Source organism: Mesoplodon mirus, assembly GCF_964341445.2.
Source record: "Mesoplodon mirus genome assembly, chromosome: 9".
Taxonomy (NCBI): Eukaryota; Metazoa; Chordata; class Mammalia; order Artiodactyla; family Ziphiidae; genus Mesoplodon; species Mesoplodon mirus.
In genome coordinates, this window is record NC_138985.1 from 58605638 (window position 1) to 58631528 (window position 25891).

General features: G+C 36.4%; 1 protein-coding gene across 1 annotated transcript in view; it reads right to left on the minus strand.

Moving 5' to 3' along the window:
- Positions 1 to 25891, minus strand: part of VPS50 (VPS50 subunit of EARP/GARPII complex) — a 132803-nt gene that overhangs the window by 24732 nt on the left and 82180 nt on the right. The window contains exons 17-21 of the mRNA XM_082633014.1: positions 20678 to 20768; positions 17993 to 18169; positions 15074 to 15192; positions 11129 to 11235; positions 857 to 978 (exon numbers count right to left, since the gene is read on the minus strand). Coding sequence (XP_082489140.1) covers positions 857 to 978; positions 11129 to 11235; positions 15074 to 15192; positions 17993 to 18169; positions 20678 to 20768 — 616 coding nt within the window. The remainder of the gene's footprint in view (positions 1 to 856; positions 979 to 11128; positions 11236 to 15073; positions 15193 to 17992; positions 18170 to 20677; positions 20769 to 25891) is intronic.

A 25891-nucleotide genomic window follows, 5' to 3' on the forward strand; every position in this document is an offset into this window, starting at 1 on the left:
ACCTATTTTATAGTAACATAAATTCTGCAGCAACTTAGTTTCTGATTATATTAGTATTCTTTCTAATTTTGCAGAGTTAAGAACATAGGAAATTCAGATCCCATATTAAAAGATCATGTCTTTGATATACTTGTAATCACAGCAAGACTATAAACATTTATATGATGAATGTAGTTATCCATCAAAATTCACAAGTTTTTGAAAAGGTACAAAATATAGTATGCGAAAAGTTAGTATTATGAGTATGCTTTTATACGAAAAACTGTCAAACATGTAGGTCAACTACAAATAATTCCCAAGTATCAGATCAGTTACCTGCTTAATACTGTGCTGTTCTCCTTAGGAGTAGAAAAAGATAAACTCAACAAGAGCTTTGGAAACACAAAAAGGAGGTGCAGGAAAATTAATTCTGTGGCAGGTTCAGTTCAAAGATTTTCAATTATTTTAAATAAATATTTGTCATTATCTTCTGAATGTAGTAGTGCCTGCTAAGGTTGTTAGCCAATATTTAAAATGTCTCATTTACTGTGTAATAATTACACACTGGGTCAGATTTAAACAAGGCAACCTGCACATTTTTCATCACCAAAATATGTCAAGGTTAGAAATTGATGCTGCATTTTTTCTGCCAAAAATTTGAACATACAATATGTTTATCATATCAAAGCTTAAAATTAATGTATTTTAAATAAGGTGATGGGGCACACAAAAAGCTAATATCAATAATATGTTGGATTTTTGATGGATAATTTTCAAATTAATGTTATTTATGTATTTTATACAGAGAGAATTTTACATTTACAAAAACAAATAAATTTTAAAAGAAACAGACTCCTCCCCTAAAAGGTTGACTTACTGAATCATTCCGACCAAAAAAGGTATATATTGCATACAAGTAATAATCAAATAGCTGAGACATGAAATGGATAACATCAAAAGCAATTGGCTTAAGAATGTTCATCATCTGCATATATTTACCTGAAAAGAAAAGAAATTAAATAGAGAATTAAAATCTGTTAGTCTATAATTATTAAGAAACCATAAAATTACTTTACCAAAATATTTTTTTAATGAAATATTACATTCCTCAGTCACACCAGCCATGCCTCAAGTACTCAACAGTCACTTGTAGCTAGTGGCTACTGTACTGAACAGCACTGATACAGAACAGTTACACCATCTTGGAAAGTACTACTGGATGGCACTGATATCAAAAAATACCTACAAAGATTTTTCATATCATTATATTTTACTGTTTGTCTTATATTTATGGAACTCTTAAACTAACTCTTCTACAATGACACTGTACAAACAACACAGTTCCTCATTTCTTGGAGATTCCATTTCAAACAATGTCTTCAAAAATGTTTAGGTGTAATAAAACAAAAGACAATGTACTTGAGGAAGAGTGGGGTTCTTTTCATAAGCTTATACACACATAGCAAAAGTAAAAAAACAAGAAAAAAAGGACACGTGGAAGACACTTCCCATTCCTCTGAATCCTAGCCCTGTGAAATCTAGCATCAGAGGCTAAGAACATTTCTTTATCACTACATCACTCAAGAGCTCAACACTCGCAAAGTGCCAAGAACATATCCTCCTCATTCCTTCCTTTGGAAGATGCCAATATTCCACTCTTTTTCCTCTAAACATATGACACAGTTACAGAAAAAAATTTAAAAACCAACATGTCTACATTCATTAACTTGTTAATGTGTTTGAAGGGTGCATGGGAGATGGGCTGAATCAAATAACAAACAATAATGAGTCCATAATTGTGTTTATTTTTTATAGGAAATAATAGGGAAAGAAGCATATCTATAAAAAAAATGCTCTTCTGCAGAAGATGTTAAAACAGGCCATTTGCTTTATTTCCAAATGAGCAAATAATTCAGGTGCTGGCTCTACTTTATATAACTGCTATAAATTTTAAATTGGTACTACTGAGGACACCAGGATTCAAGAGAAAACACATTAACTGCAGTAGAAAAAAATGACAAATTTACTCTAATGGAAATGTCTACTATCAAAACCATTTCTTTATTATCTAAGAACTCAGTCCATCCATCTTAATTTACATGAGAAATGATTCTAAATAATAGATGGTCAGGAAGACATACACATCGTAAAGTAAAAACTATTCAATTTAGATTCTGTTCTTATTCCTATTTACAAGTCTTTTGTTTCAGAATCATTCTTTGTAATTATTTCACATAATCAGACATTTAAAATAAATCTCAATTGAAAAATATTTGAAAATATGCTCCTAGAACATTCTGGATCACTGTGCAGATATTTCATTGACTGCAAACATATAGCTATTTAAACTGTAACTATTTACACATTAAATAATGTGATACTGTAAAGGAAAAAAATGAAAAAATGTTATATTACTTTAATCCATAAAAGAAAATTTTAAACAGGTGAATAGTAGAATGAGGAAGGATGCAAACATCAGGGTTGATACATATCCAGAATACAAAGCTCCTCTCCATTCCTAATAAGATTAACCATTGTTCATATAATTCATCTTCAGAAAGGATATAAAAATGAATTCTTAATAGGTAAAAGCTATTTTAAATGTGCATTCAGAAGGAAAAAAAACTAGATGGTCTCAAATGCTCTGAAAAAAAAAACCATAATTATATTCATTCACTCATTCAATACATTCAACAAACACTTTTTGAAAGCTTACTATGTTCTTGGCATTGTGTTAATACACAAGGAACTACACAGAGTCTCTGCTCTCTCACAGAGCTCCTTCCATGACCTTAAATGGTCATACATGGAAGGCAGCCATTGATAAGCAGGCTGCCAGTATATTCAAATGTAGAAGAGTGAGGACTCTGTCTTTCCAGTTCAAGAGGGCAGAGTAGGCCTTTGGAGGCCTGAGGGAACTTATGCACCCCCTCAGACTTACTGAACTAAAAGAGAATTTTACAATGAATTAAAACATCTATGAAGAGAAGTGGGTGAGAAGGTAACAGCAGGTAGGTATGATCACCAGAAAATAAGAAATCTCAAAACATTTCTAGACCAGGGGTTGGCAAACCTTTCCTGTAAAGGACCAAAGACTAGATAGTTTAGGCTTCGTATGTCATTCAGTCTCTGTGGCAGATACTCAGCTCTGCTGGTCTCTGTTTCAACTATTCAATTCTGCTGTCATAGCACAAAAGCAGCCATAGACAATATGTGAAAAAATGAGCATGGTTGTATTCCAATAAAACGTTATTTACAAAAACAGGCAGATTGATTTGGCCTGCAGGCTATAGTTTCCCAACCCCTGTACTAGATGACAGACAGTAGATGGAAACAGGTTGATGGAAAAATGCAAAGAGAACCACAAAGAAGATGGAAGCTGTCTGATAGGATGTGACTGCTTAGAAGCAGCAGGCACAGCAAGAGAACAGGAGCAAGAAATAGGGCTGAGAAAGGACGGATTAATTGAAGGTCTACATATGGGACAAACTACCTGTCCACATGCCCCCAGTTACTGTTCCTCCCCAGCAGTTATTACTGTAACCCCCCCACCCCTTATCAGCAGTTTCAGTTACCCACGGTCAACCTCAGTCCAAGAATATTAAATAGAAAATTCCAGAAATAAACAATTCATAAGTTTTCAATCAAGTGTTGTTCTGAGTAGCATGATGAAATCTTGTGCCATCTGGCGCCATCCCTTTGTCCCGCACATTCTGCCCATTAGTCACTTAGTAGCCATCTCAGTTATCAGATCAACTGTTGTGGTATCTCACTGCTTGTGTTCAGGTAATTCTTATTTTATTTAATTATGGCCCCAAAACGCAAGAGTAATGATGCTGGCAATTCGGGTATGCCAAAGAGAAGTTGTAAAGTGCTTCTTTCAAGTGAAAAGGTGAAAGTTCATGACTTAATAACGAAAGAAAGTAAGTCGTATGGTGAGGTTGCTAAGAGCTGTGGTAAGAATGAATCTTCTATCTGTGAAACTTGGAAGAAGAAAAAAGAAATTGATGCAGTTCTGTTGTCACACCTCAGACTGCAAAAGATACAGTCACAGCGAAAAGTGCTTAGCTAAAATGGCAAAGGCATTAAATCTGTACAATAAGATATTGAGAGAGAGAGAGAGAGAGAGAGAGAGAGAGAGAGAGAGAGAGAGACTACACTTACGTAACTTTTATTATAGCATATTGTTATAATTATTCTATTTTTATTATTAGTTTTTGTTGTTAATTTCTTCCTGCGCCTAATTTATAAGTTAGACTTTATTATAGGTATGTATGTATAAGAAAAGACATAGTATATATAGGGTTTGCTACTATTTGTGGTTTCAGGAATCCACAGGGGATATATCTTGGAACATATCCCCCAGAAATAAGGCGGGACTACTGTAGAAGCTGCCAGAATTTTCCCACAGACAGAAACAATAAAACCCCCTAGGATTCCTCTTCAAAAGAAGTAAACAAGCCCCCCCACCCCCCAAAATGAGCAAACTTAAGAAAATAAATTTGAAGGTTTTTAGTGTGGATATTGGCACCACAGATAAAAATCTATCTCATTCTGGGGCTTCCCTGGTGGCCCAGTGGTTGAGAGTCCACCTGCCAATGCAGGGGACACAGGCTCATGCCCCGGTCCAGGAAGATCCCACATGCCGCAGAGCGGCTAGGCCCGTGAGCCATGGCCGCTGAGACTGCGCATCCAGAGCCTGTGCTCCACAATGGGAGAGGCCACAACAGTGAGAGGCCCGCGTACCGCAAAAAAAAAAAAGAAATCTATCTCATTCTGGGAATTTGGGGATCTGTCCCCATAATGTAAAGGCTACCAGTAAATCCACCCAGACCTGCCCTACTCTATACATAAAGTTCCTAGTCAGGATTCATTCTAAGGAGAAAGAGCCAGCTCCAACACAGTTCTCGTTACTCAGCAGAGGACACCCACAATGGCCATACAGGCCTTCTATTTTAGGGAAGAATAATCAAACATCACCAGGCCCATGAGGAAAATTCAGAGACTGAAAGTAAAAAGAAAAGCTGGTCCCAGAGAAAATAAAATAATTGAAGCTAAGGAAGAGAAATAGAGTAATTATATAAAACCCTATAAAAGGTGAATATGGCAGGAAAAAAACGCAGATTATAGAAGGGTTCTTAAAGATTTAAAGTCATTAAAAATGTGATTTTTTAAATAAAAAATTAAAGAAATGGGAAAAAGGAAGTCTCTCAGAAGGTACAGCAAAAAGAATATAGAAAAATATTAGAAAAATATGACAGACATAAAGGGCCAACCTAAGAGACTAAACATTTGAGTAAGGGGAAATCAAAGAAAGAGATTAAAGAAAACGGGGAGGTGGAAATCCTCAAAGAAACAGTAGTATCAGTCACAGCTGAGGAACACATGAACCTTCATATTGAAAGGGTCACAAACTACCCAACACACTTAATGAAAAAGAACTCACACATAGATACCTCAATAGAGAATTTTGAAACATCAAGGGAAAAAACACTAAAAGGTTCCAGAGAGAGAGAGAGAGAGAGAAGAAATTCACCTACAATAAAATGAATAGAACATTAGAGGTTTTAACTTTCTGAGGAAAAGTAATTTTTAACTGCAATTCTATACCCAACTAAATTGTCACTCCGTGAAAGAGCAGAATAAGGGCATATTTAGACTGACAAGGATTTAAAACATTTACTTCTTATCACCCTTTTCTGGGCAATTACAACTAGAAGAAAGACAAACAGAAACAAACCAAGAGATTGCCTTCACACTCCTGGTAGGGAGCAGTGGGTGGGTGGGAGACACCTGCTTTTCACTGCAAGCTCTTCTTTACTATTTAATGTGTTGCTGTGAGAGGTGCTACCTTGATAAAAAATAGAAGCATGGTTCTAAAGTTAGCCAGCCTAGTTGGAAAAATGCGGTCACTGGTTCAAGATATGGTTCAGATGCATACCACCCTCTCTCTTCCTCTCCAGAGTTCCCAATAGAGGGCACAGAGAGAGCGGTGGACACAGCATGCTTTGGGAACACGGAGGAAGGTTACCTAATACATAGCCCAGATAACCAGAAAAGATGTCTCTTCCCAAATTACAAACTGCGAGAAGTTCCTACTCCTGCCTCCAACCTATATTATAACCTTGCTGAACTCTGTCCAGGAATTAATGCTCCAGATGTCCTCCACTGACTGTGAAGCATGAAAGTTAAGAACTTACTGGCTCTAAGATCAGACAACCTGGTTCTGCCACTTACCAGTTGTGTGACAGACATAAGGCAAGTTATTTATCTCTGGGCTTCAATTTAGTTTGTAAAAAGGGTACTATGAAGAATTCATGAGAAAATTCATGTGAAGTGTTTACATAGCATATAATAAAAGAGCAAGAAGTCTTAGCTACCTCTGCTATTATTTTAAAATAAATATACTTATGATGAATGCAAAAAGGGAGAAGTATATATAGGATGTTACGTAAAGGGAATCTAGCCTAATCTAGAGATTAGGAAAAGCTTCACAGGGGAAGCACTGTTTAAACTCTCATCCTTTGCAGCAACATGGATGGACCTAGAGATTATCATACTAAGCAAAGTCAGAGAAAGACAAATATCACACGATATCACTTATAGGTGGAATCCAAAAAATGATACAAACGAATTTATTTACAAAACAGAAATAGACTCACAGACATAGAAAACAAACTTATGGTTACCAAGAGTGAGGGAGGGATAATTAGGAATTTGGGGTTACAAACTACTATATAAAAAATAAATAACAAGGACCTACTGTATAGCACAGGGAACTATATTCAATATCTTCTAATAACCTATAATGGAAAAGAATTTGAAAAAGAAATATATACATATATATGTATGTATGTGTGTGTGTGTATATATCTATATATAACTGAATCACTTTGCTTTACACATGAAACATTGTAAATCAACTGTACTTTAATTAAAAAAAAAACCCTCTCTCACCCTAAATCTAGACCATGAGTCCTTATACTCAAGGGAAAGAGACACAGAGGGACTGGCAAAGAAACCAACCAAGTAGCAGCATGGATGGACAAGGACTACAACCAAGAGGAACAAGACGGGGCCTGCCTTACTAGCTCATCGTAGGAAATGCAGAGAGAGGAGTGTGATTACCACAGGAAAGGTGGCCCAGGGGAATTCAATCAGTGAACCACAACCCCTATGCAGAGGAGGGAACACAGGGTAAAAAGAAGTGCTGGAAGTGTGTGTGTGTGTACACACATTTGCATGGGTTGGGGGTGGGGGTGAGGGGCTCCTTCCATTGTGGATTATTAAAAGAGAGGAACAAACTGTTTCTCTAACGCTCAGATTTTACAAATTAAGTTTTGTCAGTCCAATGTATATTGAGCACCTACAAAAGCGAAAAGCACGTGGCTGGGTGCTCTATATGCTGCAAAGATGACAAACTCTCTCCTCATGTAGGAGCTGACGATCTGATGGGGCAAAAGCAAGAACAGAATCTGAGCTGGAAGGATGTTCGTTACCCTTACTACAGTGCACTAAGTTGAGAGATCATCAATGGGTATAAAGAGCACATAAAGGCAAACTGGAAATGCTATAAATGAGGAAGGAGACTTGGAGGTCAGGAGTTTTGTTTATACCTCAGGGTATTTTAATTTTTAACCATTTTCATGCATTACTTTTTCAATTTAAAACACTCCATGATAAAACAAAAATATCAATGCCTCACCTAAAAGAATGTACCAATGAAGGAGATTTCTTCCCTCCTATTTCTGTGTTCATCATATATACTGCAACTCAGCCACAGTATGACTAAATATCCCTTACGTACATATTCTGGTTTAATGTTAAGTCCTGTGCACGTGCTGGTATTTTTTCCAGCTGCTAAAGTAATAATTTTGTTGTAAGGTCTGTAGGTTTTACAAACATGGGTTTCGGCAACCTATCTTCTGCCCCTCAGACCTATCACACCCGCTCAAGTGAGAGCTGCCTCCTTAGATACCAAGGCTACTTCAGTGATGAGACACATTCCCTAAAATTTCTCTGCCTCTGTCTGCAAGAAATCGTCAGGCTAACAGGATTTTCTTTTTTGACAAGCAAGCATTCTGATCGGTCCTCTGCGCTTGCGAAAAACGCCAAGCCTTTCTAACAGATTTAGGTACCACCTGGGGCTGGGAAGCCCCATTAACACTCTTTTGTTTAATCTCTCCTAATTATGTCAAATAAATACCACTTAAAAACAACATTTTGAATAGGCCTTTAATGTTCTAAAACGTGTCTCCCAGCCACTGAGTAATTAGTTCCTTCGTCTTCCCAGGCACCAAAAATTAATCTATCTTATTTACACAACTGTACTTCTGGCTTTGTAAGAAGAGACATTACCTTTGCCAGTTTATAGTCTTCAAGCACCTCTATGCAATAAAAACCGTGGTTGGAATAGTGCATTTACTAGTTGGAGACCCCTTAGTGAGTGGTTCCCTTAAAGTTCTATTTTATGAATATGTACAATATGCAGATAAAGACATCCCAGGGAGAGAGAAAGTGGTAGGCATGAAAGTCTACTGGGGAATAATGGCAGCACCTAATCCCAGCCCTAAATGGAAAGACATGAAAGTTAAATTTTCACACTAGGCCTTGTTTCCTAATTGCAACTCTAGTAAAAGATCTAGTGGGAAGAAGACTGAAATGACAACGGTCAGATTTGCCTCCCTGAGTAAGGTTTTATTCAGGACTGCTCTGGCTTTATATGGCTGATTACCAAAGGCCCATAAGAATGCAGCTTTTCTGTTTCTGTAAGTCCACTGTTAGAAAACAGTGTCCAATGTGTTGGTCAGTAATCCTTATGTAAGAATTTGTTGTTACTGTCTTCTGAACTTAGCACCAGCAACACACTTCTATCGCTATAATATCCCTTCTTAGATAATGAGAATAGCACAATGCATTGTTTCTTCATTTCCTTATGCCTATCAAGAAGTGAAGATTTGGATTTGTCTGCATTGAACTGAATAAAACATGACTTACCCCTCCTCAATTTTGTTGTGGCTTTATATCTGATTTGATTTGAGTAAATGTATGTCTTTTAGAGTAAAAAGCAATATGATGACCTCTAGTCGTTTTTGAACTAGGTAAGGAAAAAGAAATATACAACCACTTAAATGTGGTTGATTGTATTATTTTCCCCAGTTATCTGCTCTTCCCCACCTCCACTCCTTGTAAGAGGATTATGCATCCTTGTCCACTGCCCTGGACTGGTTGTGCCTTCCTGTGACAGAAGTACACTTCTCTCTTCCAGTCAAGCCTGACTTGCTACGACCAGTGACATGTCAGGGTGGCACATCAGAGTGGCAGCTTTAAGAGTCATAACATGGTTCAGCTCTACTCTTCTCCCCAAATCCTAGATTGGTGCTATTTTTCAGCCTGCATCTCAGAATGAAGACATACATGGGGCAGAACTAAGATGATCAGGAGCCAAGATGCATCATGATAAACCTCTGGGCTGAAAGCCACTGATATGTTAGGGTGTTTTGTTACTTCAACATAACCGAGCAAAGGCTGACTTCATTCAACTACATCTCAAGCGTGTATCCAGACACCGAAAACTACAGTGAGTACCGAAGACTGAGGAGGATGACAAGGACTTTGGAATACCCCTCAGTGAGGACCATATAAGGCAACTGAGTACCCTGACCCTGAAGAATGGACTGGGGAACGGGAAGTACAAGGAAAGGAAGGACAGTATACCTACCACCACATATCTGAAAAGTGACCACATGGAAAAGTAGGAGAAAAAAGTACAGACTTACTCTTTTTGCTTTTAAGGGCATAACTAAGACCAGAGGGTAGAATTAGAGACAGAGATAGAGATTTTGGTTTACCATGAGGACGAGATTTCTACCAATTAAATCAGTCTAATAGCAGAATGAGTAGTCTTGCAAAGTAATATGCTTCCAGCAATTGTAAGACATAAAACAGAGGCTAGATGGCCACCACATATCAGATGCAGTAAAGAAAGAAATGCTCATTCTATGGTAAGTTATACCAGATGACCTCTTCAGAATTCTTCTAATTCTGATTCTGTAAATTCTAGAGATTAACTCATGATGCTAGGTTCATGATGCTAGACTAACTCATGATGCTAGAGACTAACTCATGATGCTAGCATTCTTGGATAAAGAAGAAAAGCTAATTCCCCAGCAATAATCAGTCATACAATAGCTTTTTAGAATCTGTCATTTTTCTGTCATAAAAATACATAATTTTTCTTTTCTGCTCAGTTCATTATTATAATTTTCCACACTATTTTCCCAAAAAGAAAGTGGGACTTCTTAAAAAAGTCTTCTTTATCCTATTCATTAATGAAATTTAGAAATTATCTTCAGGAACACAGACTATTTTATCAGAGCTAAGAGTAATTAAACCAGGAAACAGGAAATCATCATCTCCATAAACAGAAGACAGAGATCTTTATAGAAAATCACTAAGATTCTTGACTGGTATAAATGACTTAATTAACATGAGAAAACATCTCTATAACTTATTTGTCAAATGTACAGACCTATTTGTGAAATACAAAGGTTGAGATAGCATATAAAATTTTGAAATACTGATATTAAAAAATCCATAACATCTTCAAATCTAAATATTTCATACAGCATTTCTTCATGCTATTTGCCTTCTACAAAATCATCAATAAAGGTCTTATCTGTAATAAGAACAACATTCCCTATGGTGTGAACATTTAGCTTATAGAACTTTTGTGTCTGAAAATGCCAGAAAATCACTATCCACTCTGCCTATCTGACAAGAAGATTGCAAAGATCAATGAAACAATTAAGTACAAAATATTGTGCAAATATAAAACTGGTATTATCATCATCCTACATGTACCTCTAACTCACAGAGAATTTTTCCACTACATTTCTATTAATTGGAATATTTTAGAAAAAGTGGAAGACACAAATTTTAAGTAGTTAACTAAAAAGGAAAAACTGACATTAATATTAGTATTATACTATTTGGAGCAATTAAGATGAGAAGGCACTGACATATGACCATCTTAAATCATTCACTGTGGTGGGCACTGGAGTACACAATGAAAACCCATTTGGTAACAAATGTAGACTAATTTAACTGCTATAATAATGTTTTTTTTTTTAAAGGTGTAGCTACTTACCAACGAGTCTTATTACATTCAGTGTTGTATTTGTTAAGATGGGTGCATTCACTTTATTTAGACTGTAATCTGATTTCTTCCTGCTTTTTAGAGTCTCTCGAGAAACGCTTAATAGGAGAAAACAAAACAGATTTGCAATTAGGGTTGTCAAGTAGTAAATCAATAAGTAATTCAGCTTAGGATCTAATTTGCTAATTAGTTACTGAAAATCACCAATTAGTTACTGAAAATCTTACCACGTATCAGCTGGGGATATAGAGATTATCCTCCTGTCCTTACAGAGCTTACAGTACAGAGGGGAAGAGAAATCATTAAACAAAGAAATAAAGTACTATAATGTATTTATTTGGTTCTCGGACATTAATTAACAACCATTAAAAGAAGCTATGTCACTAAATTGTAGCAATGTTTTCTTAGGTCTCCCAAGGCAATAGAAATAAAAGCGAAAATAAACAGATGGTACCTAATCAAACTTATAAGCTTTTGCACAGTAAAGGCAACCATAAACAAAATGAAAAGACAACCTACAGAATGGGAGAAAATATTTGCAAATGATGCGACTGACAAGGGCTTAATTTCCAAAATATACAAACAGCTCATACAACTCAATAACAAAAAGACAACAACCCAATCAAAAAATGGGCCGAAGACCTAAATAGATACTTCTCCAAAGAAGACATACAGATGGCCAACAGGCACATGAAAAGATGCTCAGCATCACTAATTATTAGAGAAATGCAAATCAAAACTACAATGAGGTATCAGCTCACACCAGTCAGAATGGCCATCATCAAAAGTCTATAAATAATAAATGCTGGAGAGGGTGTGGAGAAAAGGGAAGCCTCTTGCACTGTTGGTGGGAATGTAAATTGATACAGTCACTATGGAGAGCAGTATGGAGGGTCCTTAAAAAACTAAAACTAGAGTTACCACATGATCCAGCAATCCCACTACTGGGCATACACCCAGAAAAGCCAAAAGCTCTAATTCAAAAAGATACATGCACCCCAAATGTTAACAGTGGCATTATTTACAACAGCCAAGACATCGAAGCAACTTAAGTGTCCATCAACAGATGAGTAGACAAAGAAGATGTGGTGTATATATACAATGGAATATTACTCAGCTATAAAAAAGAATGAAATAATGCCATTTGCAGCAACATGGATGGGCCTAGAGATTATCACACTAAGTGAAGTAAGTCAAAGACAAATATTATATGATATCACTTATATGTGGGATCTAAAAAATAGTACAAATGAACATATTTAACAAACAGAAACAGACTCACAGACATAGAAAACAAACTTATGGTTACACCAAAGGAGAAGTAGCGGGGGATAAACTGGGAGTGTGGGATTAACAGATGCATAAAAATAGATATAAAATAGATAAACAACAAGCATTTACTGTATAGCATGGGGATCTATATTCAACATCTTATAATAAACTATAATGGAAAATAATTTTTAAAAAGAATATATATACACATATATGTATAAGCAAATCACTTTGCTGTACACTGAAAACTAACACAATATTGTAAATCAACTATACTTCAATAAAAAACAAATAAATAAAATAATAAACAAAAAAGAAGCTATGTCACTTAAAAAAATGTTCTAGGAAAATTATACATCAACTGTACCAAGCATCCTGATTTCAGACCTACAAATATGAAAAATACCTTCCTTAGAATCTGAATTAGGCATAAAGTATAATGGTAAAGCCTGGGGTTGGGGGGCAGCGCTAGATTCAAAGAAAAAGTAGAAGTTATATGGTAAGTACAGAAAAAAAGGGGACAACATGTAATAAGATCAGAAGTAAGAGAACAGAGTACGCTTAGAGAAGCACAAGGAGTTGACAGTGGTAGCCTGGAGAATGAGTGGGCAGAGGGAAATGTGATAAGAAAGGAGGTAAGTAAAGGCCAGATCACTGAAAGGAATTGAACCTCATGATTGTAACGAGTACGAACCGTATCTTAAATGCAGTGGTGAGCCATTAAACATTTTAACCAGGAAAATGACATGATCAAGTTTGTATATAAAAGAAAAATCTAAATTTGTATCCAAGAACAGATTAGAAAGGGTTAAGACTGGAAATGGGAAGCCACGGTAAGGAGGCTGATTCAATAATCTGGCCCAGAGATTTCTGCATGAACTAGGATGGTAGCAGTGAAATACAAGAAATTTTGATAAATTCAAGAGACACTTAGAAGTTGGAATTGATATAACAGTCAACTGGTTAACTGCAATCAGTAGTTTACATTGTGTATATTTCTTAGGGGTAGGTTAACGACAGTTTAAGAGGCTGCATAACCCTACAAAGAATGCGAGGACATACACATATAGTGGCAGGCGTTTGTTCACTTCAACTTAATTAGACCTTTTCTTTTAGTAAAAACATACTCAAAACATCTAATGAAAAAGTCCAACAAAATAGTTCTATTCGGTTCATAATGGATCACAGATGTAGATAATTAAATACTATATATTTGTGTAAACCAATGGAAACAAATTTCCCCAATTAAAATATCCCCAATTATATGAGTTGTTCACTTTTGAGGTGAGAGATTATATCAATCAGGGTGTCAAATCAATCAAGTATTCACTAGGTACTTTGGGGGTAAAGAGTAGGGAAGAGTATACTTAAATCTATCATTAAAAATAACGTATATTTGTGGTCACTCAATATCTGATAGTCATGAAACTACCTCACTCACAAATCAGAATCAGGCCCAATTTAAAGAAGGTGACAAAAATTCTTATACAGTTATCATAGTTTTTGAAGAAGACAGTTTATCATAAAACAAAACTCAAGTACAAGAAAAGGAACCTTAATAGAAGGCTCAAATAGCAAGTAACAATGACATTGGGAAGATTTTTCTGTATTTACTAGATTGAGGCAGCAAAGCCACATACAAAAAATGACTATTTTCCTCCTTGAGAAAAAGGAAATCAATGTGAAACATAAATTGATCTATGTGAAGCATAAACCGCCTCCAAAGGCGGCACTGATTCTATACATCAAAAGTTTGTTTTTCTGCAAAAACCACTGATCTCTAGATTAAGAGCTCTTGGGTTATGCCCATTATCAAAAAAACTACATTTTTAGCCTTTCAGGAATCATTTTTAAAATACATTAACTTCTCAGGGTATGTGCCCAGTAGTGGGATTGCTGAGACTCATGTACCACAATGTTCACTGCAGCTCTATTTACAATAGCCGGGACATGGAAGCAACCTAAGTGTCCATCAACAGATGAATGGATAAAGAAGATGTGGCACATATATACAATGGACTATTACTCAGCCATAAAAAGAAATGAAACTGAGGTATCTGTAGTGAGGTGGATGGACCTAGAGTCTGTCATACAGAGTGAAGTCAGAAAGAGAAAAATAAATACCATATGCTAACACATATATATGGAAACAAAACAAAACAAAAATGGTTCTGACGAACCTAGGGGCAGGACAGGAATAAAGACGCAGACACAGAGAATGGACTTGAGGACACGGGGAGGGGGAAGGGGAAGCTGGGATGAAGTGAGAGAGTGGCATGGACATATATACACTACCAAATGTAAAATAGATAGCTAGTGGGAAGCAGCTGCATAGCACAGGGAGATCAGCTTGGTGCTTTGTGACCACCTAGAGGGGCTGGATAGGGAGGGTGGGAGGGAAACGCAAGAGGGAGGAGATATGGGGATATATGTATATGTATAGCTGATTCACTTTGTTATAAGGCAGAAACTAACACACCATTGTAAAGCAACTATACTCCAATAAAGATGTTAAAAAAAAAAACCATTAACTTCTGTCACATGACACTATAACCAAAAGAAAAGTTTAATTTTTGAGTTTTTTTTCTTAACCTTTCAAGTAAATCCTATATGCTAAACGTGCAACATAAAATGAGAAATACCATAAATTCCAAGAATAAGTACCTTTTCACAGGAGCATCGCCTGTCTGCTCATCAACATAATCTTGTTTTAGTTCCTCAGGAACATCACTGTCACTGTCATACTCCTGATAGGCACTTTTTTCTTGTTCATCAGATTCATACTGAAAAGAACACAGTATATTATTCAACAATGGGTACGAAGAACCAACCTTTCTTGGAGTCTTTCAACACAGTAAAAAAGTATCCAATTTTATAAGAAGTACATTACAGATGAAAGTTCTTAATAACTGAGCTTTAATTTTGCCATCAAGAATCATATTAACTTTCCATTTTCTTCTTCATCATCCTACCTTAACCAGCTCAAAAGAAAATACAAACATTATATTTCAAAAGCTTATAAATGCCCAAAAGAATCTCCATATAAACAAATGAAAACAAACACATACCCTGCTAGACCTTAGAACAGGAAAAGAGTGTTTACTTGATTAAAAAAAACTCTTCCTTCAAGTGGTTTCATCCTATTTATTTCCATTTTGCTAGTTCATTATAAAAAGCTTGAGAATACAATTCTGGTACTCTGGAAGTATTAAGTCAGCTTAATAAGCAAAACACACATGCTAATATTCTATCTAATTCATTATGATGAGATTTAATTCCAAGGGCAACTTAGAAAATTAGGCTTAGCACCTATGGACTACTGAGAGCAAGGACAAAAATGGTGGATTTTCTCTTGAGAGGAAGAGTGCCTTTTCATCATCTTTTTGGCACCATGGCCCAGTGCCAGCATGAGAGAAGACAGTGGAGTCCATGAACAACAAAGGAAGCAGTGGCAGTATCACCATCATCATTGCTGATTAGTATTATACACTAATATGATTAAATAATGGCTAACATTTATTGAGTTTCAACCAAGTACTGGGCTAAGTGCTTCCATAAATTGTCTCACTGAATTTTCAAAACAATTCTATGAGGAAGTTTTGTCTCCATATGCCAGTTGAGGAGACCAGTATAATGACAATAAGGGAAGAAGTCAGCCCCCTAATTCAACAACTATTTTTTAAGAGTCTAAAGCATTATGACAGGCTGTTTTAAGATGTGGACCCTGACCCTCAGGACCTATGCTGTACCTGTGAAGATTAGATCACACATTAATAACTACAAACAAACATTAGAGACATTCTCCCCCACTTGTACACAATGTGATCCTGGTGACATTCAGAAAGGTGTTCTACACAAACTAGGGTCAGTTCCACAGTACAACAGATCCTCATTTTCAAGGATTCTTTATTTGCAGATTTCCCTACTCGATAAAATTTGTAACCCCAACATCAATACTTCATGACAGTGCTTGGTCATTCACGGATGTGTGCCATGTGGAGTGGCAAACACTTTTGAGTCACCCTACATACATGTTCCCAGCTAAGATCAAGTGACACTCTACCTTCTTATTTCAGCCCTCCTGCTGTAAACAAGTGCCCTTTTCAGTCTATTAGTGTCACATTCTTAAAATTTTTGTACTTTTTGCTGGTGATTTCACTGTTCAGAATGCCCCCCAATCATAGTACTAAAGTGCTGTCTAGTGTTCCCAAGTGCGAGAAGACTGTAATGTGCCTTAAGGTAAAAATACGTATGTTAGATAAGCTTCACTCAGGCATGAGTTACAGTGCTGTTGGTCATGTGTTCAATGTTAATGCATCAACGCTAATATTAAATTAGGTGTCTTTAAGGAAAAACACACGTAAAACAAGGTTGTGTATTGACCAGTTGGTGAAAATGTTGTGACCAGAGGCTTGCAGATACTTAATCCCATATTTTGCTTAAGAACAACGGTTCTGTATTTGTTAATTCAGAATTCGTGCTTACTTTATTGAACACAACTGCCAGAAATAATGAGAATCAAATGTTACGTGAGATTTAAATTAACAAATCACCAGTGCAGAGGGATATATTATTTCAAAAATATTGGAATGACTTAATTCCTTCCAGTTTAGTCTACTTTATAGAGGCAAAATGTCACAAAGAATCACTAAATTATAATTTTAAATATGGTTCTCTATGGAATAACTTCTACTTCATGATAAAACATGATAGTGGTATATTTTCATGACAATATTTTTTAAATTATATCTTCACTTAATAACAAAAACAAACCAAAAATATGGAGACAAATTCAACAGATTTTTGTCAAACCCAAACAGTTTTCACTTCAACTTCATCAAATCTAAAATAAAAATTATACCTAGTCCCTCTGGAAATTAAATACTTGTAAAAACGCCCTATAGGTAACTGTGAAGTAAGTATTTCCTCATTGTAAATATGGGGAAACTGAGGGTCACAAAATCACAATAACTTGCCAAGATCCACACAGTTAATCAATAATAAAGGTCATATTCATTCATCTGCCTGCAAACCTTTCCATTAACTCACACTACTTCTAGTTTATATTGTTTTTTGAGCTGCTCAGAGTGCTGTTAAAACACTGTATTCCTAAATCCTCAAAATATCCCTGCCAGGTAATTAAACAAGACATTACCTTGTTTCAGTTAAGGGGACATGGAACAAAATGACTTCCTTAGTTACCCAACAAGTGGAGTTGAGAAAAAAGTGCAGATGATCTATTCCTTCATACGTCTGTCTATCCAATAAATCATATAACTATGCAGTCAATAAACTATGCTCCTACTCAATTAGTAATCTGGTAAGAACATAAAGTAATCTAATAATAACATAAAATAAACATAAAGGCAAAACTTATCATTCAAAAGGACAATGTCAACAAAGCATACTGGAAAGCCATTCATTACCTGTACAATTAGTATTACAGGTATCTAAGTATATAGGTAGGACGGTGGGTGGTAAAAGTATGAATAAATCTAGTCAATTACCTTGCTCATTGGGTACAACATGCTCAATAAGAAAATCCCACTAATGTTCCACAGTATTTTTTAAGACACCACATACCCCATTAGAAGCCAGGACGTCTTCTGTTTCTTCATCTTTGTGGTCAGCCTGAATTTCAAATGGATTCCCACCACTACAGTACTGCTCAAACAAGGTTACCATTTTTGAGGAAGTTGAGGATGGCTGCTTACTGGGTGAAACTGATGGGGAACGTGACTGTTCCATGAATTTAAATTCCTAGACATTTAAAAAAAAAAAAAAAAAAGGAGCCAGATCCCTTTTAGCAACAACAATAAAATTCAAGTACATAAACATATTCCATCAATGCAGATGTAGTTAGTAAAGAAAACAATCCTATTTTTTAGGCTATTCTTTTTTTTTTATTTTAGGTTATTCATTTTTAAATCTTGCAAGTTATCTGAAAGCACAAACTTGGACATACATGTTCAAAGGTTTTCCTAAAGACAACTCAGTCACGCTGATGTCACTTAAAACAGTGTTATCCACATCAAGCTGCTTTTGGCTTACTTTATGGAACTGCACAGAAAATTTTTTTAAATAACTTCAATTTGAATGATAATTCTAAAAATTTTTACATAACAGCAAAAGTCCTAGTAGAGTACAGTTTTAATAAAGTCATTCATAAAAACTAATTGTTGTTAAGTCAAATAGCTTGCACCATTTGAGATACTCTACGTGAATACATTGAAATCCAAGCATAAAAGATATACCTTTCTTTGTTATATTGATGTCTATAAACTTTCATTTATTTTTCTTCATATACAAAGAAGCAGACAACAAAAATACATGCTGAGGTCAGATGATACATCTTCTAGTCCTAGGTTGACTTTAATCCATTATATTCCATTAACTTCCTATATAATATTGGGAATGTCCCCTGATTCCCTATGCCTCCATTTCCTCATCGGTAAAATGAAAGGGTCGATCTAGATCAAAGAATCACAAATACTAAAGCTACAGAGTTATAGCACCCAGTCCAAATCACAGACTTCTCAGATGAGGAAACTGAGGCAGTCCAGAGGGATGCAGGTCCAAGTTCAAGATTATACAGCTAATTAGAGGAAGAGATAGAATAATGGCTAAAGTTCTTTTGAATTACAAAACTCTTGATTTAATGATTTTTAACAAAAATTTAGTACACATTTTTCTTATACCTTCTAATCATTTTAATATTATTCCCCAATTTAAGATTTTTCATATTCAGAGATAATCTTCTTTAAAATTACATTGGTTTACTAAGTTTCAAATGATGTGTTTATTTTCTTTTTAAATTGCAGCTATACATTAAATCAGATCCCCAATAATGCTTAAAAATCAGGCCATTATTTTTAAAATTCTAAACAAGGGGTGACTATAAATAAGACAAAATTTTTTAAAAACAAAATCTCCAGGAATACATGTGTCAAATGAACACTATCTCAGCTGTAAATAGTTTTCAATGTAATTACTTTTTTCCCCCACTGTGGTTACAACGTGAGATCTACCATTAAAAAAATTTTAAGTGCACAGTACAGTATTGTTAACTACAGGCAAAATGTTGTACCATAGATCTCTAGAACTTACTCATCTTACATAACTGAAACTTCAAGGTAACCACTTTAAAGGATATAATGCTCACTTGGATGGAAATGTTTCAACGTACCTTGTAAAAAAGTCATTTTCTAATTACAGCAAGTTTATATACACATGCACCACACACACACACAAATTGATGGTTAAATATGAATTCAAATAAAAGTATTTAAATAGAGATTCTAAAATTAATGCTGGAATTCTAAATAATGTCAAGAAATCATCTTAATTTAATAACTCTAAATAATGTTAAAATTAATGTTAATTTCATTGTCTTTAAAGCATTTATTAATCAACATGTTTCAGTGTATTTAATATTTCCACATTAGGAAAGCAATATGATAAACCTGGATGAGAAGTAAGCTATTATACAATATGAGCATAAACACTGTCCCTTTAAAAAAACTTTTAATCATGCATTCTTTACATTTATCCAGGAATAAGAAAATTCTTTCTAGAAAGCCATTTCTTCTAAAGGCAAAAACTACACACTCAACCTTCTAAACAGGGATCTAAATTTATATACTCTATTCTGATATTTGATATTTGTCAGATAGGACATGGTCTACCACACAAGAAATATTTATCTATAATATGTTTCAACCAAGAGAAAAAAATTAAAGATATTTTCACATATTATATTATAGGATTCAAGGAATCAATTAACTAATAAAACTTAGTTGTTTTTTTTTATAAGTGCCTCTTTTATCTCTGAGGCATTTTCTCATTACAGACAAATTTATGAGTTGCAGCATAAATTCAGAACCTATTAGACCCTTTAAGAAATGACAAATATTCTGCAAATATAAGCATTTTCATTAAAGACCATCAAAATATAACTGATTTTTCTGCAAAATTTAAATGAAGCAGTAGACCCTCTTCTGAAATCTAAAGAAAACAAATTATGTTAATTGTGACTCTTTTCAAGCAAAGGAGTTTTCCTCAAGTGTATAAAATGAATTTGTAAAAAGAGACAGATTATGACATCCATTGAAGTATCACCTTGTAAAAGAGGCTTATTATTAATCACTTTTAAGGAAAAAAGGAAAGGCACTATTTCTTAATTTAATTATTTTATAAATGTTTCCATATATATGGTTTGCTTTTAAAGATGACTACATAAAAGACTGATTTATTTGCTCTTAAACTTACGTGAAGTTGCAAGATGCTGAAATTTGACTTAACAGGACAAAGTTCCCAGGTCTCATTTTCTAGAAACATTCTCAGTTCATCAAGCCGTGTTCTTAAAAAAAGAAAATGAATACTCCAAAAAATAAGAAAAGTACACTGCACACAAGAATTAATATAACAAAACTATTATAGAGTTATCATCATGATCATAATCAACTTTGAAAACCCATCAGACCAACGCAGTAAACACATTTACTTTTACATACTTGTTAATATCTTATCATCTGTAAGAGAAAAACCACAAATATTTACTAAACTCAGAATAATTTTACTATATTGCAAAAATAATGAATGCATAGGAAATGATATTTTTCTTAAGGGACTAAACTAAAACCTACTCACCAACTCATGTACTTAAGACATCCTTAACTATTGGTGCCAAAAAAAACAAGAAATAATTTATAGGGTTTATAAAACCACAAACGCTAATAAATGTTTTATGCTAAAAAGCATAGATCTTAATCATTCTTACTAAGCCAAAAGATCAAGTTGATTATCACTATCTAAGTATATTTTAGCTCAGGGCCTATCTATCTCCACACAGCATTTACCAATTAAATTAGCAAGTATGGCACTTAAATTAGCAAGTAGTCACATGTCATACTGATTCCTTCTTTCTTTAATGCTATTGCTCTTACTGTCTCTCCTGAGTAATCAGTACATTATATGAGCAATTCCAGAAAAACAAATAGTTCCTTCCTGTTAACCCAGGAAACAAAGGGCCAGGGTCTGCCCTGTTCTTCCTTCTTCCTGCAACAAGCCTCATTGTTGTTACCAAAATCAAGCTAAAAACAAAATCTAGATTTTTTTTAAATCCACAGGTTCTAAAGTAAAGGGGGAATAAATGGTAAAATCTGTGAAAAGCAGAAATTGCTCCAAATATTAGAGTTAACAGACAAGGACTTTAAGATAACTACTATAAATAAGTTAAATAAAATAGAGAAAAAGATGCACAAAATGGACAGAAATGAAAATTTTAAAGCATTGTAATAATAAAAACAAAAAAGAGAAAGATGGCGGAAGAATAAGACATGGAGATCACCTTCCTCCCCACAGATACACCACAAATACAGCTACACGTGGAACAACTCCTACAGAACACCTACTGAACGCTGGCAGAAGACCTCAGACCTCCCAAAAGGCAAGAAACTCCCCAGGTACCTGGCTAGGGCAAAAGAAAAAAGAATAAACAGACACAAAAGGATAGGGACGGGACCTGTACCAGTGGGAGGGAGCCGTGAAGGAGGAAAGGTTTCCACACACTAGGAAGCCCCTTCGCGGGCGAAGACTGCGGGTGGCGGAGGGGGAAAGCTTCCGAGTCGCGGAGGAGAGCGCAGCAACAGGGGTGCGGAGGGCAAAGCGGAGAGATTCCCGCACAGAGGATAGCTGCCGACCGGCACTCATCAGCCCTAAAGGCTTGTCTGCTCGCCCGCCGGAGCGGGCAGGGCTGGGAGCTGAGGCTCAGGCTTCGGTCAGAGCACAGGGAGAGGACTGGGGCTGGCGGCGTGAACACAGCCTGAAGGGGCTAATGCGCCACAGCTAGCCGTGAGGGAGTCCGGGAAAAAGTATGGACCTGCCAATGAGGCAAGAGACTTTTTCTTCCCTCTTTGTTTCCGGGTGTGCGAGGAGAGGGGATTAAGAGCGCTGCTCAAGGGAGCTCCAGAGACGGACGCGAGCCGCGGCTGAAAGCGTGGACCACAGAAACGGGCGTGAGACGGGCTGCTGCTGCCGCCGCCAAGAGGCCTGGTGTGCAAGCGCAGGTCACTGTCCACGCCCCCCTTCCGTGGAGCCTGTGCAGCCCGTCACTGCCGGGGTCCCAGGATCCACGGACGGATTCCCCGGGAGAGCGCACGGCACGCCTCGGGCTGGTGCAACGTCACGCTGGCCTCTGCCGCCGCAGGCTCGCCCCGCACTCCGTACCCCTCCCTCCCTCCAGCCTGAGTGAGCCGGAGTCCCTCAAGCGGCTGCTCCTTTAACTCTGTCCTGTCTGAGCAAAGAACAGACGCCCTCCGGCGACCTACACGCAGAGGCGGTGACAAATCCAAAGCTGGGACCCGGGAGCTGTGAGAACAAAGAAGAGAAAGGGAAATCTCTCCCAGCAGCCTCAGAAGCAGCGGATTAAAGCTCCACAATCAACTTGATGTACCCTGCATCTGTGGAATACATGAATAGACAACGAATCATCCCAAATTGAGGAGCCGTGTGCATGAAACGTTCTTGGTGCTACAGCCAGGAGTCAGTGCTGTGCCTGAGGTGGGAGAGCCAACTTCAGGACACTGGTCCACAAGAGACCTCCCAGCTCCACGTAATATCAAATGGCGAAAATCTTCCAGAGATCTCCATCTCAACACCAGCACCCAGCTTCACTCAACGACCAGCAAGCTACAGTGCTGGACACCCTATGACAAACAACTAGCAAGACAGGAACACGACGCCACCCATTAGCAGAGAGGCTGCCTAAAATCATAATAAGTCCACAGACCCCCCAAAACACACTACCAGACGTGGACCTGCCCACCAGAAAGACAAGATCCAGCCTCATCCACCAGAACACAGGCACTAGTCCCCTCCACCAGGAAGCCTACACAACCCACTGAACCAACCTTAGCCACCGGGGACAGACACCAAAAACAATAGGAACTACGAACCTGCAGCCTGCAAAAAGGAGACCCCAAACACAGTAACATAAGCAAAATGAGAAGACAGAAAAACACACAGCAGGAGAAGAAGCAAGATAAAAACCCACCAGACCTAACAAATGAAGAGGAAATAGGCAGTCTACCTGAAAAAGAATTCAGAATAATGATAGTAAAGATGATCCAAAATCTTGGAAATAGAATAGACAAAATGCAAGAAACAGTTAACACAGACCTAGAAGAACTAAAGATGAATCAAGAAATGATTAGAAACACAATAAATGAAATTAAAAATACTCTAGATGGGATCAATAGCAGAATAACTGAGGCAGAAGAACAGATAAGTGATGTGGAAGATAAAATAGTGGAAATAAATACTGCAGAGCAGAAGAAAGAAAAAAGATGAAAAGAACAGAGGACAGCCTCAGAGACCTCTGGGACAACATTAAACACACCAACATTCGAATTATAGGGGTTCCAGAAGAAGAAGAGAAAAAGAAAGGGACTGAGAAAATATTTAAAGAGATTATAGTTGAAAACTTCCCTAATATGGGAAAGGAATTAGTTAATCAAGTCCAGGAGGCACAGAGAGTCCCATACAGGATAAATCCAAGGAGAAATACGCCAAGACACATATTAATCAAACTGTCAAAAATTAAATACAAAGAAAACATATTAAAAGCAGCAAGGGAAAAACAACAAATAACACACAAGGGAATCCCCATAAGGTTAACAGCTGATCTTTCAGCAGAAACTCTGCAAGCCAGAAGGGACTGGCAGGACATATTTAAAGTGATGAAGAAGAAAAACCTGCAACCAAGATTACTCTACCCAGCAAGGATCTCATTCAGATTGGATGGAGAAATTAAAATGTTCACAGAGAAGCAAAAGCTGAGAGAGTTCAGCGCCACCAAACCAGCTTTACAACAAATGCTAAAGGAACTTCTCTAGGCAAGAAACACAACAGAAGGAAAAACCCTACAATAATGAACCCAAAACAATTAAGAAAATGGGAATAGGAACATACATATCGATAATTACCTTAAATGTAACTGGACTAAATACTCCCACCAAAAGACACAGATTGGCTGAATGGATAAAAAAATAAGACCCATATATATGCTGTCTACAAGAGACCCACTTCAGACCTAGAGACACATACAGACTGAAAGTAAGGGTATGGAAAAAGGTATTCCATGCAAATGGAAACCAAAAGAAAGCTGGAGTAGCAATTCTCATATCAGACAAAATAGACTTTAAAATAAAGACGATTAGAAGAGACAAAGAAGGACACTACATAATGATCAAGGGATCGATCCAAGAAGAAGATATAACAATTGTAAATATTTATGCACCAAACATAGGAGCACCTCAATACATAAGGCAAATACTAACAGCCATAAAAGGGAAAATCGACAGTAACACATTCATAGTAGGGGACTTTAACACCCCACTTTCACCAATGGACAGATCACCCAAAATGAAAATAAATAAGGAAACACAAGCTTTAAATGATACATTAAACAAGATGGACTTAATTGATATTTATAGGACATTTCATCCAAAAAGAACAGAATACACATTTTTCTCAAGTGCTCATGGAACATTCTCCAAGATAGATCATATCTTGGGTCACAAATCAAGCCTTGGTAAATTTAAGAAAGTTGAAATTGTATCAAGTATCTTTTCCGACCACAACGCTATGAGACTAGATATCAATTACAGGAAAAGATCTGTAAAAAATACAAACACATGGAGGCTAAACAATACACTACTTAATAACGAAGTGATCACTGAAGAAATCAGAGGAAATCAAAAATTACCTAGAAACAAATGACAATGGAGAAACGACGACCCAAAACCTATGGGATGCAGCAAAAGCAGTTCTAAGAGGGAAGTTTATAGCAATACAATCCCACCTTAAGAAACAGGAAACATGGTGAATAAACAACCTAACCTTGCACCTAAAGCAATTAGAGAAAGAAGAATAAAAACACCCCAAAGTTAGCAGAAGGAAAGAAATCATAAAAATCAGATCAGAAATAAATGAAAAAGAAATGAAGAAAACGATAGCAAAGATCAATAAAACTAAAAGCTGGTTCTTTGAGAAGATAAACAAAATTGATAAACCATTAGCCAGACTCATCAAGAAAAAAAGGGAGAAGACTCAAATCAATAGAATTAGAACTGAAAAGGGAGAAGTAACAACTGACACTGCATAAATACAAAGGATCATGAGAGATTACTACAAGCAACTCTATGCCATAAAATGGACAACCTGGAAGAAATGGACAAATTCTTAGAAATGCACAACCTTCCGAGACTGAACCAGGAAGAAATAGAAAATATGAACAGACCAATTACAAGCACTGAAATTGTAACTGTGATTAAAAATCTTCCAACAAACAAAAGTCCAGGACCAGATGGCTTCACAGGCGAATTCTATCAAACATTTAGAGAAGCGCTAACACCTATCCTTCTCAAACTCTTCCAAAATATAGCAGAGGGAGGAACACTCCCAAACTCACTCTACGAGGCC